The sequence below is a fragment of the Delphinapterus leucas genome, chromosome 2 (assembly GCF_059928025.1).
Source record: "Delphinapterus leucas isolate spDelLeu-1000000601 "Yukka" chromosome 2, BTC_Dleu_Yukka2, whole genome shotgun sequence".
Classification (NCBI taxonomy): domain Eukaryota; kingdom Metazoa; phylum Chordata; class Mammalia; order Artiodactyla; family Monodontidae; genus Delphinapterus; species Delphinapterus leucas.
Window position 1 is genome coordinate 2,525,154 of NC_143130.1, and position 20,446 is coordinate 2,545,599.

The 20,446-nt window shown below is 49.0% G+C and overlaps 1 protein-coding gene and 1 long non-coding RNA gene across 19 annotated transcripts in view; one reads left to right on the forward strand and one right to left on the reverse strand.

The window, feature by feature from the left end:
* Nucleotides 1-20,446, forward strand: part of SVIL (supervillin) — a 305,706-nt gene that overhangs the window by 277,394 nt on the left and 7,866 nt on the right. For all 18 annotated transcript variants that reach the window (XM_089906335.1, XM_089906333.1, XM_089906334.1 and 15 more), the window contains 10 exons: nt 19-166; nt 292-437; nt 1,992-2,167; nt 4,686-4,830; nt 5,158-5,434; nt 11,766-11,917; nt 14,189-14,294; nt 14,922-15,129; nt 16,538-16,671; nt 19,593-19,748. In XM_089906335.1, the coding sequence (XP_089762461.1) occupies nt 19-166; nt 292-437; nt 1,992-2,167; nt 4,686-4,830; nt 5,158-5,434; nt 11,766-11,917; nt 14,189-14,294; nt 14,922-15,129; nt 16,538-16,671; nt 19,593-19,748 (1,648 nt within the window). The remainder of the gene's footprint in view (nt 1-18; nt 167-291; nt 438-1,991; nt 2,168-4,685; nt 4,831-5,157; nt 5,435-11,765; nt 11,918-14,188; nt 14,295-14,921; nt 15,130-16,537; nt 16,672-19,592; nt 19,749-20,446) is intronic.
* The window catches only part of LOC111178129 (uncharacterized), a 42,365-nt gene continuing 33,281 nt past the window's right edge, over nt 11,363-20,446 (reverse strand). Inside the window, exons 3-9 of the long non-coding RNA XR_002645591.3 lie at nt 19,982-20,113; nt 18,352-18,423; nt 18,168-18,247; nt 16,934-17,020; nt 16,019-16,155; nt 15,343-15,426; nt 11,363-14,538 (exon numbers count right to left, since the gene is read on the reverse strand). This is a non-coding gene — a long non-coding RNA (uncharacterized LOC111178129). The remainder of the gene's footprint in view (nt 14,539-15,342; nt 15,427-16,018; nt 16,156-16,933; nt 17,021-18,167; nt 18,248-18,351; nt 18,424-19,981; nt 20,114-20,446) is intronic.

The window sequence follows — 20,446 nt, forward strand, 5'->3', positions numbered from 1 at the left end:
GTTCCTCTCTCTTTTTAGGCCTCAGAACTCGCAAGTTTAATTCAGACCAAGAGGGAACTTGGTTGTAGAGCTACTTATATCCAAACTATCGAAGAAGGAATTAACACACACACTCATGCAGCCAAAGACTTCTGGAAGCTTCTGGGCGGCCAAACCAGTTACCAGTGTAAGCGTTTACTGCATCTCAGAAAATGAGACTTGCCTACCTTTCCTCCTCGCCTGCTTCCTTCTTCCAAACCAGCCTCCCTCCAGTGGGAAACATAATGTCCTCTTCCCGTTCTTACCCCAAAGCTGCTGGAGACCCAAAGGAAGATGAGCTCTATGAAACGGCCATAATAGAAACCAACTGCATTTACCGACTAATGGATGACAAACTCGTTCCTGATGACGACTACTGGGGGAAGGTTCCAAAGTGCTCCCTCCTGCAGGCAAGACAGGTACAGTGAGTGGTCTGCCCTTCGGCAGGAAAGCCCTTGGCCCCGGGCTGCCCGCTAAAACAGGCAGTAAGTACCGACAGACGCTAGCCAGGGATGGTACTCGCTGCACACCAGACATCTTTTTATTAACTTTTATCTTACATTGGAGTCTAGTTGATTTACAGTGTTTTTTTAGTTCCCGGTGTACAGCAGAGTGATTCCGTTATACGTATACATGTATCCTTTTTCACATTCTTCTCCCGTTTAGGTTGTTACAGAATATTGAGCAGAGTTCCCTGGGCTATACAGTAGGTCCTTGTTGATCGTCTGTTTTAAATATAGTAGTGTGTACATGCAGAGACATCTTTATAAGGACTATCTACCGATTTGTGATTTCAAACCGTTACTGCCATCTTAGATGCTGATACAGTATTCCGAATGTTGTTCAGAGGAGGCATGGGTCATTGAAGGCTTTTCTGTTTTAGGCCAGATGGAAATATGACTTAGCCCCATCTCTTGATTTTTGTATGAACGTTAAATATCTTTCAGTCCTTAAGTTTCAGGAAAAGTAGGTGTATCTATAGTGTATGGGTTTGCCAAGTAGTATGCTCATTTTTCCTCTCACACCAGCACATATTTATTTTTACAAAATTACATATATTTCCAGCACCACTAAGTTTTTTGTTGTTGGTGTTGTTTTTTTTTGGCTGCACTGCTCAGCTTGCGGGGATCTTAGTTCCCCGACCAGGGATCGAACCCGAGCCCCTGGCAGTGGAAGCTGGAGTCCTAACTCCTGGACTGCCAGGGAAGTCCCACCACTAAGTATTCTGAGTGTTGAGAAAAAAAACGGGAAGACACAAAAGGACTTTAAATTTCGTTGGGTAGAAGGATATCAGGAAGGATGTAATCCAAAGCTAGACTGATTGTATGACAAATTTAAATGGAGAAAAAATGTCACAGAAAAAGAAATAATCAGGAATGATTTTAAAGAGAAGGTGAAATTGAGCCTAGTTTGCAGTTAAGTAAAATTGGGAATGCTGGAAATGAAGAAAGGAATTATTCTAGGAAGAAAGCGTAGAACAAACCAACAGGTATGTAAATAAGAGCACTGAGGTCATGTATTCATTCACCAAACACTTAGTGAGCCCGACGGTAAATACATTAATAAGTACAGTATGGTCTTTGCCCTTGAGGGCCCTAGAATTGCATAGGGGAGAAAAGACATCACTGGGTCCTCAGTGCCATGTGAAGCGGCCCTTATGAGCTAAGTGAGTGAATGACAAAGGAGGAAAGGAGGAAGGAAGGGCGGGGCCAGGGAGGAAGACCTGCTTAAACAGCTGTTAGGAATCAGAAGTGTTGGGCAGCCCGAGTGTTGGAGGAGGGGCATTAACTTGGGCATTTAGGACCACAAGACAGAACTCATCCCCACAGGGCAGAGGCTGGCTTGGCTGTGCTTGTACTGAATGCTCCGTTAGCATTTGAATCATCACCTGTTGGACTCACGGTCACTAGAGACCCTGGTTCAACGAGAACATGTCCTTGAAGTGAACACGTTCTTCTGTGCCATTTCCCCAGGTCCTGGTGTTTGATTTTGGGAGCGAAGTTTATGTGTGGCACGGGAAAGAAGTCACATTAGCACAACGGAAAATCGCCTTTCAGCTGGCAAAGCACTTATGGAATGGAACCTTTGACTACGAGAACTGTGACATCAACCCCCTGGACCCTGGAGAGTGCAACCCGCTCATTCCCAGGTACCGCTGGGGCCCTGGGCAGCCAAGGCTCCCACCGCAGTGTTTAGGCATCACCCTTCAGGGGTTTTAGTTTTCATAAATGATTGCAGTGCAGTACCACGAGTATTCACAACGAGAACAGTGCTTTAGCTTTTCCCTAAGAAATACAGAAATATGGATGGTGTAGTCGTCTGGAAGATGCTCCTGTTATATTTCAGTTCTTGAAGGAAGCAAATCGACGGCACCTGCAGTATTCAGATGCTGTTGTCACATATAATCTGTTGTTTAAACAAATGACTTGCTGACCTGAAAAGCTTGCCAGGTCCTGGAGTTCAGCCATGGATCTGAAGGTGCAAAAGCAATGCGTCTCTTTCTGATTTCACAGCTTCCCAGCCCAGCCCTTGAATTCCATTTATCTGGCAGTAGATGATGGCTTTTGGGGGGAGGGAGGATGCGGTATTGAAATAATGGCTGTAATTGTAATATTTCCGACAGTCTACTGGACTTTTAAAAGTCATTTTGGCAAATCAGCCGAAGATGCACAAAACTCTCAGAAATACGGTCATGAAAACAAGAATTCTTACACGCAAAGGATCATTGGTTTTTTATTTCTTAACTACCAGGAAGAAAGAGAAGTGCGTTTAAACTATGCATATGCCACATAATGGGTCAGAAATTGATGTGCCGCCAAATGGCACATTAAAACTGCTTTGTAATGTTTTCAGTTGAACTAACAGACAGATTTCAACCTTCCTACCTAGTTTCCTGTTTTAAAATACAATTATTGATTTTATTATTCATTGTCATTATAGAAACAATTCAAAAGGATGTCAGTGTAGGTGAAAAGGTTTCAAATCCTTTTCAAGCGAGTGCACATTTAACATAAAATTAGTACTGAAACAACTAGTTTTGTAAGGCCTAAAGCTAAGACTAAAAAGAATGTTCTAGTTGGTATAGTAGAAAAAAACACACTGAAGCATAAAATCTGTGTGACGGACGATTTATATTTAGTCGTGACATCATCCGAGATCTGAAGGTAGATGAGTGGGCACCTAACCCGCTGGCTCTCAACATCTCCCAGATCAGAAGCACTGGAGAAGCTTTAAAACAAAAAAATGCATGTGCCGGTCCTGGCCCAGGAGCTGTGTTTTCAGTTTGGGTGGGGTGGGGTTTGTGTGTCAGTACATCTTAAAAGCTCCCCCAGGGATTTTAAGGTACAGCCAAGGTAGAGCACCCCGCCCTTCTTCACCGAGGAGTCATGACCTAGCCCAGCTCAGACCTGTAAGTCAGGACGGAGGTAGAGAGCGTCCAGCTTCACACCCTCCTGCTGCAGACCTGCCCTCTGTGCTCCCTGACCTCACACATCCAAGATGCATTGCTAATCTGAGACCAAGTGTCTTTCTATAGGCACCTTAGCAAGTCTGCCGAGTGGAATTTATACAAAAGACAGTCACTCAGCTATTTTCTGATAAGGACCACAGCCTTCAGGGTAGCCCTGAATTTTCCACAGTTGCTGGTATTTGGTTCCTAAGTCCCGGGAGCCTTGGCAGTGGAAGTATTTGCACACAGTGCCTTTTATCCTTTCAGTCCCCTTTGAAACGGGCAGCCCCCCCTTGATGTGCCTTAGCCATGATGCCAGAAACTGTGGTCTGGACCAGACAGGACGTGACGAAGCACGTCAGGGGCCACCGCAGGGCCCAGGAAGCACTGCCCCTCGGTCTGATGGTCCCAATCCACAAGCCAGGGTTGGTCTGGAAGGATGGGAAATACCCATACCTTATCCTCAGGGCTCACCCCCTTCGGCACGCCTCTTCTTGGCTCTGCGCATTTCTGAGCGAGCTGTGTTCCGAGCTCAGCGTCAGACTCTGAGCTCCCGAAGCGGTTCGGACCTCCCGACTGGGCTACACTGCTTCCTTCCCCGTCTTTGTGCTCTGCCTGCCCGCTGTCCCGTCCAGTGGCCCAGAGATCAACATGCACAAATTCGCTTCATGACTTACGAGAGTATGTCCACTTCGGGAACAGAGGAGAATTTCCTGTTCCTGGAGACTGGACATCTCCATTGTAACATGACTTAAAAATAGGATTCAGGGTGAGCATAAATTCCTCCACCTGTTCACTAACCTGACGGAAACGCGGCGAGCCCCCGCGGGTGAGCACGGGTGGCGTAAAGGAGGCGAGGAAGACACGCGTGTGACTCCTGCCTGTGCTGAGCTCCCAGCCGAGCGTGCTGCCCCCCGGGGGACCCCAACACGAGAATTTGCTGGAACGCCAGGCAGGTCCAGTCCTGCCGTGGGTCACATCACATTCAGGCACATCAGCTCCAAGGACACAAAGCCCTGCAAGGCTTTGGGCTAAAATAGCAAAACGCCACTGATTGGGCCACATAAGTGAAAGCGAACCATTCACTCTGTCTACTGCCTACGTATTCTGCGTTCCTCTCACCCGCCACACGTGTTGGTTTTGGACTTCTCGGGCTCGGCATGACTTGTCTGATCTTGGTTCTTTTCCCATCCCCTCCCCTCCCCGACCCGCCCGACAGAAAAGGACAGGGGCGGCCGGACTGGGCGATATTTGGGAGACTTACAGAACACAACGAGACGATTTTGTTCAAAGAGAAATTTCTCGACTGGACGGAACTGAAGAGACCTAACGAGAAGAACGCCAGCGAACTTGCCCAGCACAAGGTATGTGGGACGATCAGGCCCCCAACCTCAGGGCTTGGTCTGGGTCCCGGCAGAGGGGCCTGGATGCTAAAAGCCTTCCTGGGGTTTTACTAGGACAGCAAACCGGCCTCCAGTCATGTTCTGACTTCAGGAGGTGAAAGCAGCCGTGTTTGCGGCTCCAGGTTTATCGGCGGCCCGTTCACAGTCGTGGCTGTCTGTCCCCTAAACGCAGCCTTTCTTTAAGTGCCCCGAGACAGCCTGAGCGCTGTACTTGAGGCCGTCCCACCGCCAGTGCAGCAGTGTGGAGTGCGACAGGCTGCCGCCGAGCATCTCTGCGTTCTCTCCTAGGACGACCCGCGGGCGGAGGTCAAGCCTTACGACGTGACGCGGATGGTGCCGGTGCCCCAGACGACAGCCGGCACCGTGCTAGACGGGGTCAACGTGGGCCGGGGCTACGGCCTGGTGCAAGGGGACGACCGCAGGCAGTTGGAGATCGCCAGCCTGTCGGTGGACGTCTGGCACATCCTGGAATTCGACTACAGCAGGCTCCCCAAGCAGAGCATTGGGCAGTTCCACGAGGGCGACGCCTACGTGGTCAAGTGGAAGTTCATCGTGAGCACGGCAGGTGAGTGAGCCACTCGCGTGTCCCTCGAGCCCCGCGTGGGGATCGTGGCTGCCAGGTACGGAGCGCGCGCCGTGTCTGCCCCAGCCGCGGGCGGAGGACCGGTCGAGGCCTATTCCCTTTGAGAACCTCCTCGTAAACCTCGTGGATAGATTCCTAACACCCCACCGTGGCCGACAGCTGTGACGTGACGTCTCCCTCTAGGAAGCCGCCTGGCGTGCTAAGGTTTCTCTGCCGCCCTCGCCCCTCCCCTGCCCCGTCCCCAGAGGTTTCCTAGGAACGTGATGATCTGTCCCCACATGATGGTCACCACGTGGCTGGATGCTGCCGAAATGAAAGCCATTAAGTAACACAGAGCCGACGCGTCAGAGCTGAAGTAAAAGGGTGCCATGACGTCACAGTAAATCCACGCACAGGAGCCGTATTCAGAATGAAAGACGTATTTCCTCTGAGGCCGAGAGCGCTGACCGTGCTCTGTGGATCTGGCGGAATAAAGACACGGTCAGAACTACTCGTGGTTCCCACGAGTGCTGCGCTCTTCGTGGCGAAACAACACACTCCGGCTGTGCTCTGCGCTGGAGGCAGTGAGGGCGGACAGCAGCAGATTTGGGAGAAATAATCCCTTTTTCCTGCCAAGAAGAAAGCACGAATCAGGCAGTGCACAGTGTCCCTCAGCCCGGCGCATTTAGGAGACAGTTTATGACACAACTCGGTGGCTCCGAGATTCACTTGCCAAGGGAGTTTGTTCACCTCTTTCCAGCCGCATTGCCGTCCGGGTGTGGCTGCCCCGCCGGGCACAGGGCGGAGGCCACTGTTAGCTGATCAAACACCTGCAGGCTTAGAGCCATTTGGTTTCTTTCCTAATGTATCTCTGTGGGTAAGACACCTTTTAAAATGTATCTGATTGAAACATAGTTGATTTACAATGTGGTGTTAGGTCCTGCTGCACAGCGACGTGACTCAGTTATACGTAGATATGCTGTCACTGGATACTGAATAGAGCCCCCTGCGCTCTGCAGTAGGACCTTGTTGTTTATCCATCCTATAGATACTAGTTTGCATCTGCTCACCCCAACCTCCCAGTCCGTCCCTCACCCCCCTGGCAACCACAAGTCTGTTCTCTGTGTCTGTGAGTCTGTTTCCATTTCATAGATAGGTTCATCTGTGTCGTATTTTAGATTCTACCTATAAGTGATATCATATGGTATTTGTCTTTCTCTGTCTGACTTACTTCAGTTAGTTTGGTAATCTCTAGGTCCATCCATGTGGCTGCCAGTGGCATGATTTTGTTCTTTTTTATGGTTGAGTAATACTCCATTGTGTGTATGTATATGTGTGTATGTATGTATGTGTGTGTGTGTATATATATATATACACACACACACACACACACATATACACCACATCTTCTTGATCCATTCATCTATCAGTGGACACTTAGGGTGCTTCCATGTCTTGGCTGTTGTGAATAGTGCTGCTGTGAACATTGGGGTGCAGGTATCTTTTTGAATTATAGTTTTGTCCAGGTATATTCCCAGTAGTGGGATTGCTGGATCATATGGTAATTCTATTTTTAGGTTTTTAAGGAACCTCCATCCTGTTCTCCATAGTGGCTGTATCAATTTACATTCCCACCAGCAGTGTAGGAGGATTCCCTTTTCTCCACACCCTCTCCAGCATCTGTTACTTGTAGAGGTTTTAATGATGGCCATTCTGACCGGTGTGAGCTGGTACCTCATTGTGGTTTTGATTTGCATTTCTCTAATAATTAGCCATGTTGGGCATCTTTTCACGTGCCTGTTGACCATCTGTATGTCTTCTTTGGGGAAATGTCTATTTAGGTCTTCTGCCCATTTTTCAGTTGGGTTGCTTATTTTTTGTTGTTGTTGAGTTGTATGAGCTCTTTGTATATTTTGGAAATTAAGCCCTCGTCAGTCACATCGTTTGCAAATATTTCCTCCCAGTCCATAGCTGTCTTTCATTTCGTTGATGGCTTCCTTTGCTGCGCAAAAGCTTGTAAGTCTGATTAGGTCCCATTTGTTTATTTTTGCTTTTATTTCTATTGCCTTGGGAGATTGACCTAAGAAAACATTGGTACGATTTATGCCAGAGAATGTTTTGCCTGTGTTCTCTTCTAGGAGTTTTACGGTCTTATGTTTAAGGAATAAGACCCTTTTTTTGGGTGTCAGTAAATATTCCTGGCCCTGCCTTCCAGAAGCATATGGTGTAAATGACGGGGGGCAAGTATGGAAGAGGTGCTTGCCTCCTGCTGGGGTAGGAGAGCTCCGTTCCCTGAATAGGATCTGGTGGCTGTGGGAAAGCCCAGCGGCTGATGGGCAGGCATCGCAGGTGGGGAGGCGGACCGCGGGCCTAGAGGCACCGCTCTGGGCTTCACCACCCGCGCTAGGTGAGTGCCTCACGGAGGCTCCACGGGATGTGTTCTGTCCTTTCGCTAACTTCTCAGAAGAGAAACAGGACACCAAGATTAAGGAACGCCCCCTGCAGTCACACGGCTAGGAGAGAACAGGGCTGGACACTAAAAGCCCCTTTTTCTACCCAAGGAGGCCTTATAGCCTGGGTCTCAGTCTTCTCTCAGGCCCCACGTGCCAGCTGTGTAACTTGGGGAAAGTGACTTAACCTGTCTGAGCCTCGGTTTCCTCACCTGGAAAACAGAGCTTCTAAGACCCAGCCCGCAGGGTCCTAGGATCTGGTGCGTGATGTTTAGCGCAGAGCCGACCGCTTACTTACGTGAGGCTACAGGAAATCATCATCGCTGACGTTCTCAGCAGCCAAAGCATAGTTCCTGCACTGAACCTGAAGATCGGACAGATAACGTGGACCCACCCCAAACGACAGCAGTTCTCAGAGGGTCTCTGTTGTGGGTTTAGGCTGCTGAGCGTGTGCAGAGTTGGCAAGCTGAGTACGAAGCTGCACCGCTTGGCAATAAAGACGATAAGAGAGAATTTAGTGGGGAAAGATCTACTGACCTTTGGTGTCGTGGACCTGCACCCAGCGTTCTCCTCCTTAAGATACAGGAAGTGAAGGGACTTGGTGTTTTACAAAACCACGCTGGGCACTACAGTTTGAAATTCAGTCGTTTCCTTACCTCAGCTGTTAGATATAAAACAAGAAGTAATGGTCAGTGAAAGGATGACTAAAACGATATGAAAATGAATGAATTTTAAAAACAGATCTCAGGTTTCTGAGGTCTTCCTTGACTATTTACTTGGAGACCCCTAAGAAGCGCTGATCTGACCCAGGCAAATGCTTGCTGTATTTCTCCCCGGCGAACACAAGGTACACGTCACGGCCTGATCCAGCAGCACCGTAACGGGCGAAGTGACAGCTTTGACCAGGCCCAGCTGCGGAGGATTAAGTGAGGCCGGGCAGCGCTCAGATTCCAGGCCGGCCGCCCGATGGCATCCGCAGCTGCCCCGTGGTCGTCACGGAAGCCCCGGCCCCGCGGTGTCAGCTGGTCCAGCCCTCACGCTGCTCAGACCCCACAGGGGCCGCACCTGCCAACGGGGCTGAGCCCGGGGCCCCTCTGGGGCGGGCCCAGCAGACAGCAGTCCCGGGGGACACGGCGCAGTCGCCCTCTCGGCAGATGCCGGGCAGCCTGCTCTTGGGAAGTGAACTGTGGCCCCCAGACTAGGGAGCCCAGAGGCCCCGGTGGTCAGTGTCCTGCCCCAGAGGCTGCCTCAGGCGCTGCAGGGTGTGACTCGTGTCCCCCCAGGGTCAGCAGACAGGCAGCTCTGGACACCCAGGGACACTGCGTCAGGCCACGCTGGAGCGCCATCCAGGGGCCAAGTTCCTGTAGTAGGGGGTCGGTAAATGGGGTCCGGCTGCAAGACGGCGCCAAGAGCAGCTCGCTCTTCGTACCTCGGTTTTCTGTTACTTCGTAAACGCAGCTGCTGGCGGTGAACTTCCTCTTGAAAGCAGGGTGGACGGCGGGATGCAGTGACACGCTCGATTCGGCCTCGGGGCCAGGCCGCAAAGATGATAGCCCAGCAGCTGTTACTATATAGCTTAGCCTTTAATTTGCTAAAATTAAAACGAAAGAAATGAGTCAAAACGTAAGTTGTACATAGGATTAAAGTTGGGGTATGCTGAAGAAAACTGCAAGGAAAATGCATGAAAACTTTTATGGGATATTTTTAAGGAAATATCCTATTTTAGGTATATACACACAAGCCCATTTTTGAATGTCAGGATGTAAAACATTGGTTGGTTATTCAAGCGTGAACGTATATTTACACAAAGTGCTCCCCAATTCCAAGATACGTGTCAGCTGCTGTGATCTGTGATCTGTTTCATGCATATCTCTCCCCAGTAATCTAGTTGACATGAGAGTGCGGGATTGCTAATCAAAGGTAAATGTTTGTTCCTACCTAAGTTAGCGGAAGTTTCAATGGAGTGGCTTCCAGGTTAACAGTGGACACGTATCATCTATTCATGGATGGTTCCTGTTCACTTTGCCCACTTCAGACTACACAAACTTGACCACTTCAGGTTCACAGTAGAAGGCACTAAGGGCTGAGCTTGGTCAGAATCCTTTAAGAATTCTCATAATCATTTGTGAAAATTGTTCTAGAGGACTTTGATAAAGGGCCCCCGCAAAAAGAATCACAAAAGTATGGCCCCCGACCTCTTAAGAACTTGAAAACAATGAACTTTCTTCTTACCTTCAAACCTCAAGACAGCTGTGACTTTGTCGGTGGGACTGGAGCTGAGGAGGACTGAGGTCGTATAGAACCAGGGGATCCAGTTCTTTTTTTTTTTAATTAATTAATTTATTTATTTTTGGCTGTGTTGGATCTTCATTGCTGCACGCGGGCTTTCTCTAGTTGCAGTGAGCGGGGGCTACTCTTCATTGCGGTGCGTGGGCTTCTCGTTGCGGTGGCTTCTCTTGTTGCGGAGCACGGGCTCTAGGTGTGCGGGCCCAGTAGTTGTGGCTCATGGGCTGTAGAGCACAGGCTCAGTAGTTGTGGCATGTGGGGTCAGTAGTTGTGGTGCATGGGCTCAGCAGTTGTGGCTCGTGGGCTCTAGAGCACAGGCTCAATAGTTGTGGTGCACAGGCTTCATTGCTCCTTGGCATGTGGTATCTTCCTGGACCAGGGCTCGAACCCGTGTCCCCTGCATTGGCAGGCAGATTCTTAACCACTGCACCACCAGGGAAGCCCCAGTTATTATTTTTGATTGCTAACACGCGTGGGTACCATAGCCACCTGCATCCTCCCTGGGTTGACCCCCACCTGGGGCCACCCGGGCATCTGAGTCGAGAACTTAGTCTCCGGATGCCACTCGGCCTAGAAGGCTCTGCCCCATGGTCGCTGCCACTCGGGCCTCTGCTCACGCACCTCCTCGGAAAGGTCTTCCCCCACCAGGCACTCGCAGCAGCCCTCCCCCGCCCCGTGTCACATCCCGTCTTTTCCTCACGGCACTTCCCACCCTCCGAAGTTGCCTTGCTCAGCGCCATAGCCCCAGTATCCTGAAGAGTCCCTGGCACATAGTAGGTGCTCAGTAAATATCTCCTGAATGAAGAAATGAGAGAAATCTGGAGAGAGATCTATTCCTAAAGGTTGCAGTTTGGGGTCTGAAATACCATCTGAAACGACCACTTGCCCAAAGAACTTTCCGTGACTGCCCTTCAGTGGGGTCTGTGTTCTGTGTGCTGCTGACATGTATCCAATGCCCGCGAGGTCCCAGACAGTGAGGATAACCAGCCCTTAATCCGGGCTACAGCCCTGGTGGCCGATATCATTTAAATCCCAGATTATTTTGTGAAAGCCATAGGTCAGCAATTTCTCTCTCCCCTTTCTGACACAACTTGGAGACTTCAAAGCGGTTTTTTTTACTAGAATAGTCTTAGCAGACTACATTTTTCCCTTCGTGCTTAAAGCTGGCCCAGCAGTCGTTTGCAGTGTCTTTTCTCCCCCAGCTGATCTTCTGCCAAAGGATGGTGTAATGTGGAAAATGCGTCTGTGTCTTCGGGAGCCCTTGACCCTGCTCTGGCGTCCCCACTTTTCTCTGTCACACACTTGGATGGTCTGCCACCTCCCCCAGGATGACAGGTGTTTGTCTTAGGGTATCAGGAGGGCCCTGGAGATCGTTTTTCTCCAGTTTGGAGGCTCAGGATCCGTTAGCTAGAAGAAAGGCCGTTTCTCTCTCCTCCGAAGCCACGATGGACGTTCCCTCCAGCTGTGAATGACTTTTCTCTCCAGCGCTGCGCCTTTACTGTTCATCCTCACAGGGCCTGGAGGCCTGAGCTGGCACTGGCTCTCCTTGGGCTTTGTCTGCTGCTCACCCCGCACTCTGCTCTTGTGTGTGCCCGCAGTGGGAAGTCGGCAGAAGGGCGAGCACCCGGTCAGGGTGGCCGGCAAAGAGAAGCGTGTCTACTTCTTCTGGCAAGGCCGGCAGTCGACTGTGAGTGAGAAGGGCACGTCGGCTCTGATGACGGTGCAGCTGGACGAGGAAAGGGGAGCCCAGGTAAGTCCTGGAGGCAGATGCGCCGGAAAGGAGGGAGCTGGCCTTTCCGGGAGCCGGAGGGTGTGTGGCCTGGTCCCCTAAACACAAAGACAGTATCGTCCAAAGCCCCTTTAGTCCTGGTCTGGCTTCTCCAGGTGTCAAGGTCTGCCTCATCTTTCATCTCCCCACCCCCTTAACAGGAAGGCAGACCTCTCGCCATATGACCTTAAAGTACACCTGCAGATAGTAAATCCACAAAACAAGTGCAGAGAGCCCATGGGTGGTTTTTCCTTAAGTTTCCACTGGGCTGATCATCAAGGAACTAAAACAGATGCCATTTTCCACGCCTCAAATGGCGGAGATTTTTAAAGAACAGATCCAGCGCTGGCAGGGATTCTGTAGGATGGGTACCCGTGCCTGCTTCCACTGAGAAGTGTAAACTGCAATGCCCATCCTGAAAGCAACCACGGCTTAGGAACCTTGAGATGCTCATACACTTTGATCAGTGATTCCGCTTACACAAACCCATCCTAAGGAGAGATCAGGGACTGCTGTAAACATCGAGTCTGCCCATCACCTGCGTTCCTCACAGCAGCCTGAGTGATTTTTCTAGGACACGTCAGATGGTGCCCCTCCTTGTCCTTCATCACACTCGGACTACCATCCGAGGGTCTCCGGGGGTCAGCCCTGCACCCCCCTCCAACCTCCCTCTTCTTGCACCTGGTCAGGCCACTCCCACCTCCTTGCAGTTCCTAGACACACCTCTTTCCGCCCCCCCACCCCAGGGCCTTTGCACTGATTCCCCGGCCTGGAACACTCCCCCTGAAACCTTACACGATTCGGGTTTCTGTTTGAATGTCGCCTCCGTGTTTTATCCACATCCCTCCCCATTTTCCTGTCCTTCTCTGTCCCTTTGCTCTGCTTTATTTTTTCATAGCACTTATACCTACGTAAAACAACATTCATTTTGTTTACTTACTTATTCTTTGTCTTCCCCGTGAGCATGAAAGAGACTCTGTCTGTCTTGGTCTTTCCCACCGTTATAACCCCACTGGGGCCTGCATGACGCCTGGCAGGTACCACTACCCCAAGTCAAGGTTTTGAAAGCATTTCTTTTTAATGTTTTGTCCCTTCCTTTATTACCAGTAATTAAGAGTTAACTCTGGGGTTTGGGGGACCATAACACCCTGTGCAGATCCTTTTACTATCTTGGATGAATAGTTAAAACTAACATCAGGAAAGAGAGCAGAGGAATTTTCTCCAGAAATAGATCCACACTCACTCAGCCTTCCAGGTTCCTAAGAACCAATCCTCTTCCCTAAAAAGTGTCTAATGCAGATGTTCTACTATGGACTATATTTTCCAAATAGCTTTCAGGGACAAACAAACAGTTGTTAATTTATTCCTCATAGTGGATCATTTCAACTGTTTGTTTTTTTCTCGTAAAGGCTGTGAACGAATATGTTTTATCATGCCCTCAAAATCATCCTTAGAGTTTTGAGTCTTAATCTAATTGGAGCATTTAATTTTTTCTATCAATCAATCCAACGGATGGAAAAATCACTGCAGAACTAGAAAACACTGCCACAGGATGGCTCTTAATGACACGGAAGGGGCCCTGAGATTGATAAGTTAACTCATGGTGAGAAATGTGTCCTACCTTTCAACGCTCCCCGACTGCCAGGCTCAGTAAGCACTTCCTCGTTTAAGGGGATATACCTTGGCAAAGTGAGAGTCAGCTGACTCAGCCCTGCGCACGTTCCTGTTACTCTCCTGCGTCTCACGCTGATGCGTGACTGTTGTGCTGACAGAGGCGCCGCTGAGTGACAGGCCCTGTGAGTGGACCAGAGCCTGCAAGAGACAGTTCCTTTCCCCGGAGTCACTAAGTCAGTGATTAGTCATTCTCACTGCTGAGAGATTTTCTTTATTAAAAACATGTTTAAATTAATCACGTTATATCCGTACCGTGGAACACTACCATTAAAATATCAAAATTCATGTTAAGAATCTTATGTGACGACAGAAAAACGTCAGCTGAAGAAAATCTGGGGATAAAGCAACATAAAAAACGGCGATCCTATTTGGGAAAAATGTATACCTGAAAACTACTTTGTATTATAGGAAAGCTACACGCCAGAACTGTAGTAGCGCTCTCGATAAATCACAGTAGTACCAGTGGCTTTTATTTGTACTTCTCAGTATTGTTCAGATTTTCGACAGCAGGCATGTGTTATTTTTATGACTCCGCAAAACCAGGCCACGTGGCTCACTGTAATGTGTTTAAATCGGAAGGTCCAGGTCCTGCAGGGCAAGGAGCCCCCCTGTTTTCTGCAGTGTTTCCAGGGAGGGATGGTGGTCCACTCCGGGAGACGGGAGGAGGAGGAAGACAACACACAGAGTGAGTCACTTTTGCTGCTGGAATTCGACTCCGTTCTCCTCTCCGGGAAGGTATTTTTATAGGCGTGGGCTTTAGAGTAACTCTCTCTTCACGTAGCTGCGGCCTGACCAGCGAAGGCCTCCTGATGTCTGCCGTATAAATCAGCTTCCTGGGTGCCTCCCTCCCCCTTCCTATCATGGAGTTGCCTTCAGAAAGCAGCTTTGCATAAAGGAGGCCGCAAGATGACTCGACCTTAAACTGGATCCTGGAGGGGGAAAAAAAAAACCAGTGATCTTCTCTTCTAACTTATGAGATTTTTGTTGACCAGCATCCAAAAAACAAAAAAGAAATCATAGTTTCAGAGCCTCTTAAAAAAAATATGCCTGTTATGACTTACCTAGATCTTTATAGATAAATTATGTAAAACTGGTTTTTCTGCATCGTGCACTCCGGGCAGCCCGCTTCTAACTGTAACTCAACAAAATGGGCTTCCTGGGACTCAGTAAGACCGCAGCCTGGCCTCGCCTCCACCTGCCCCTCCAGACACAGAAAGGAGGCGGGGCGTGGGCCGCCCTGCAGGCTCCCCTTCCCTCCAGGCCCCCTCCCCGCGCCGCCACGTCCTGACTGTGCCACTGGTGCCCCCTGCAGGCGAGTGGAGGCTGTACTGTGTGCGCGGAGAAGTGCCCGTGGAAGGGAACTTGCTGGAGGTGGCCTGTCACTGCAGCAGCCTGAGGTCCAGGACGTCCATGGTCGTCCTCAACGTCCACAAAGCCCTCATCTACCTATGGCACGGATGCAAAGCCCAGGCCCACACGAAGGAGGTCGGAAGGACCGCGGCCAATAAAATCAAGGAACAGTGAGTGCTGTGTGTGTGAGCACCTCTCCCAGGGGCTTCTGGGTGCAGGCTAAGGATCCTGAGGTCCCCGTGGACGCCCCGTGTGCCCAGGGGGACTCAACGTGGGAAGCTGAGCCCCACGTGGTCAGGGGCCCTGAAGGTCCAAGTTCATGTGACACGTGTCCAGCCCAAACCTCTCCCCCGTGAGGGCCTCCCCGCTTCCTGAGGACTTACCTGCCTCCGTAAACGGCACAGGACCCCCAGCAGCTTCTCTGAAGGTGTGATTTGGCTTTTGAATTGGCAACCTGGAGTCCTTGGCTATTTAAAGAGAGCAAATTTCAAATATTTAGGGACAGAGTTGGTTGTATCAGAGCAGTGGAAGGTTTAAGGGCATTTAGCCAAAGACAGCTGGGAGACCACCCACTGTGTCAGACTGAGGAATGCCCCCTCCTTCGGGGACAAGTGTGTTTCCCAGCATCCGAGGCAGCTGCCCGAGTGCTGGGGTCCCTTCCTTTCCCAGACAGGCACCCACAGGTGCCCACGACCCAGAGACAGCACACCGTGACAGCGCTAGGTGAGGACCCACCCTGGGGAGGGGAAGGCGGGGAGAGCCCAGAAGAAGCTGTGCCGCCCACCACCTGCCCAGGTGCCTCTGTGCATCCCGGGCAGCACGGGCATCTCGGGCAGCCAAAGAGCCCAGTGCCCCCTCGAGCTGAGACCTGGGAGGACCTTGGTGACACCCGTACGGTGGAAAGGAAGAGTCTCCCGGGGCCACATCCCACCAGGTGCCATCTGGTAAAAATTCATTCTCTGGGCACCAAAGCGGTGCGGTCAGGGTCTGCTCTTCCCCCTGACGGCACACACGTGACCCAGCGCACGTGGAGAGCGGGCGGGGGGGTGGGGGGGGTACCTTTCAGTTGGTGGACAGCTGTGAAGCGAGATGCTTCATCTCCCGTCATCATTCTGAGGGCCAGCAAGCTAGATGATAGACAGGGTTCAGCCACGTCTCACGTGGCACTGAGGCCCATCAGGTTCGCCCCTGGACCCCTGAGAAAAAACAAAATGAATAACAAACACTGACGAGCCGCCGCCTGAAGTCACGCACAGATCTAGGGACCAGGGCCGTGCGAGGCGACACACCCAACCCCGGGCCGAGGAACGGGAAGTATGTACGTGCCATCTAAAAACACTGATTGTTTTCATCACGGCTTCTCTGTAATCCGACGTTCCTCTCTCTAAGGGCCAAGCCAACGCCTCCCTGCTGCACACACTCAGATACTACAGAGCGTGTTTTTATTCATTACAAGAATTGTTCTAGTTAGAAAGTAGGAGCGAGCTGGTGAACCGATCTGCAGATTTAGTAGGGATCTAATTTTGTGCCGCCCTCACTTCTGGGCCTGATACAAACTCTCGGACGCTCTCCGTGCAGATGTCCCCTGGAGGCCGGGTTGCACAGTAGCAGCAAAGTGACAATTCACGAGTGTGACGAAGGATCAGAGCCCCTGGGATTCTGGGACGCTCTGGGGAGGAGAGACCGGAAGGCCTACGACTGCATGCTCCAAGGTAACCCCCGGCCCCGGCGCCCCAGCTCACTCAGTGCGCGTTTACGCACACGTGCTCTGTACAGCACACCGGGAGCTACACCCAGGCCGACTCCTCTGGGGCCGACAAGGAGGCTAAATAATGCGTATGACTGATCATGATGCCAAGGAAAAGCTGTGTGTGTCAGAAAATAGGTACAGGTGACAGAGGTGGAGAGTTAAAAAAGAAAGATTTCTTCCTCCAGGAAAAAATCACACAGGGCTCCATGGAAGACAGCACTTACCGGAGCCTTGGAGGTGTAGGTGTGGCTTGGAGAGAAGTGAAGGAGGGGGGAGAATTCCAGGAAGCGAGCTGAGCACAGCGTGAACCTCTGGAACAAGACGCTTTCGGTGTAGCCGGCACCCAGGGTGCAGGGAAATAGTGGGGTTTAAGTGAGAGAGTGGGTCGGTCTTGTCTTTAAATACACAAGATACAGATCGACATACGTGCAGAATAACGTCAGAAAGAAGCTAACAATTACTAAGCCGTTAAGGCAAGCCAGGCCCTGTCTAAACACCTGCTGGACGTTCACTCACTCAGTGCTCACAACCCAACAAGCTGCCCTGGTCACCGATGGGGAAACTGAGGCCTGGGGTGGTTAACCAGCTTGCCCGGGTTGGATAACAGTGGGATGTCCTCATGACCGCACCACCATACTGCCTCTCAGCTTTTACAAACTTTTACATAGGTTTTTAAAGTACAGTTGACCCTTGAACAACATGGGGGTTAAGGGCCAACCCCGCACGCACGCACGCACACACACACACACACACACACAGTCGAAAATCCACATGTAACTTGTAACTCCCACCAAACTTCTCTACTCACAGCCCACTGCTGACCGAGAACCTTACCGAGAACATAAAGAGTTAACACACAGTTTGTAGGTTATATGTATTAAATACTGTAATTCTTACCATAAAGTACGCTGGAGAAAAGAAGATGTTATTAAGACAACCATAAGGAAGAGAAATTACATTTACCGTATCGTATCTGTCGATACCGTAAATTTACATCATCTGTTTACGAAATGAATCATTTGTCAGTACCTACATCAGTATTCTCTTAGATGATACAAAACACTATAGATGTTATACGTATTACTAACACTAGACATCAAAAGTGAAAAGACATACACATGTTCCCGTATCTCTTCCCTCTATGTATATGTATAACTGATTCACTTTGTTATAAAGCAGAAACTAACACACCATTGTAAAGCAATTATACTCCAATAAAGATGTTAAACAACAAAAAAGAAAAGATAACGTGAAAAAGAAATTCCTATATACAGGTGTAACAAAGAAGCAGCAATATGATTACTTTACAGTCAGCCAGTGTCCCTGATACAATTGCTTCACAGCAGCCCAGCCTATACACTAATGAACAGTTATAAAATTTTTATGGCATACGGTGTTACAGTCCTCTTCATAATAAAGTACTGGAAACATTGTTACGTTTTTATAAAAATCACTTACCCGTGATGATAGGCTGATACACAGCTTTCCCAATTAGAGAGAGGCATACTGTACGGTAATGTAATTGTCTGAAAGCGAAGCTATAAAACAGTAAGAAAACAAACACATTTTATTTCAACTATCACCTCATGCCTATCTAAGGACAGGCTAGTATCTACATATATTTGATGCATTCATGACATACCTAAATTTTCTTATTTTTTCAATATTTCTAGGCTATTCGGTTTGTCCGCAGGTTTTTTTCAGTGTCACAAATCTGCAAAAAATTTTTCCAATATATTTGTTGAAAAATCTCCATGTATTGAGTGGACCTGTGTGTGCAGTTCAGACCTGTGTTGTTCAGGGGTTAACTGTACTGCATATTGATGATGGGAAATGTTTGAAAGTACAAAGAAATTAAGAAAGAAAATAAGATCCTTATAATGACATCTTTCAAAGATGTGAACCAGAGTTAACATTTCCTTATGCAATAAATACTTATTTTTTAAAATAAAATTTGGATAGCATTCTTTATCCACACTGTTTTGCAACCTGCTTTTTCCCCTTAATTTATTGTGAACAATTTCCCAAATCCTATTTTAATATTTAGACTTTTAATGGCTGCAGGGTATTTCATGAGTGTATCTGCGACTCTCTACTTAGCCTGTGTCCTATAGTTGGAGAGCTGAGTTCTTTCCAGTTTTCCTCTAACGATAATAAAGTTGCAAATAATTTTCAAAAGAATCAACTGCATTCATTTCTAGTTAAGGTAAATTCCTAGACATGATCTCCTTTGCTGAAGTTAGTATAAAAGCCTTACAGTTACAGATCAGCAAGTGTCCCCAGAACACTGGCACCAAATTCCACTCTCACCAGCAGTTTACAGACGTGTACGTTTCACAGCACAATCATACACTCGGCTTATTACTTTTTCCTGTTTGCCAACATTGATGGTAGAAATTACTATCTAAACACTGTTATAATTTAATGTTTTAAATTAGAATGTTAAATGCTTTCTATATGTATTTTTTAGCCATCTGTACTTCCGTTTAGGTGAATGTTTTCTTTGTGCCTTCACACTTTTTAGATATTTATTGTTTCATTATTATCTTCCTTTACAGACTACTAAGGATATTAACAGGTTTCCATATTCCCCATCTTGTCACTTGCCTTTTAGTTTTCTTTGGTTGGGGGTGCTTTTTGTATAATGTAATTTTTCATCTTTATGTTGTTAATGCATAAATCTCTTCTCCTTGAATTATACTTCTTTCGTAATTATGATTAAGAAGGCCTTCCCCACCTCCAAGTTCAGATAAACCTCACCTCTTTTTGCACTTTACAATGCTTTGATCATTTCACGTCTCACAAACATTAATTCTCCAATCCACCTGGATTTTACTTCGGTGCATATTTTGTCTCTAGCGTTTGTTCTCTTTTCTTTCAAAGATCCTGGAAACTTTAACTTCACAGCCCGCCTGTTCATCCTCAGTAGCTCCTCCGGCGACTTCTCAGCCACCGAGTTCCTGTATCCAGCCCGCGACCCCTCCGTGGTCAATTCTATGCCCTTCTTGCAGGAAGACCTGTACAGCGCCCCGCAACCAGGTATGGCCCACAGAAGGGGGTAGTCGTGCTGAGCCAGCAGAAGGCACGCCTTCCAAAAGGCTTTTTACTTTTGCATCTAGTAAGCAGTTTTTAATTTGCCAAGTACACTTAATATTATCTCACTTAATCTTTATATTATCTCATTTAATCCTCACACCTCCCCCCCCCCAAAGGAAGTTGACATCAGTCACATATTATAGTGTAAAAAGCTGACCCTCAGTTACTCAACTCACCCAAATTCGTCAGTTAAGAGTAGGTTGAGCGCAACTGTGTCGGGCATGAGTCTCTGCTGTTCTCTCAGCCTTCCCTCCAGCTTGCTGCTTCATAGTCTCCATGTGGCTGCCCCTGCTCCAGCCATCATGTTTCTGTTCAAAACAGAAGGAAGAGTAGGGAAAAGGGCAATAATGATGGCCATGTCTCTCTCTTACCAGATAAAGCAAAAGCTTTCCCAGAAGCCCCCAGCAGACTTCCGTTTACATCCCCCTGGCCAGAGCTCTGTCCCATGGCCGCCCCCCAGCTGCAAGGGAACCTTGCAAGAGTCCAAGGAGCAGGGGGTTGGGAGTATCTGTGGAGTGAGCCAAAGAGCAGTGTCTGCCATGCTGCACAGCAGGGCCAAGGCCCGTGTCTTCTGATTCCAAGGTCAGGGCTGTACCCACTTGACTGCCACCTCAAGGCAGAGGCTGTGCGCTCTTGTCGTG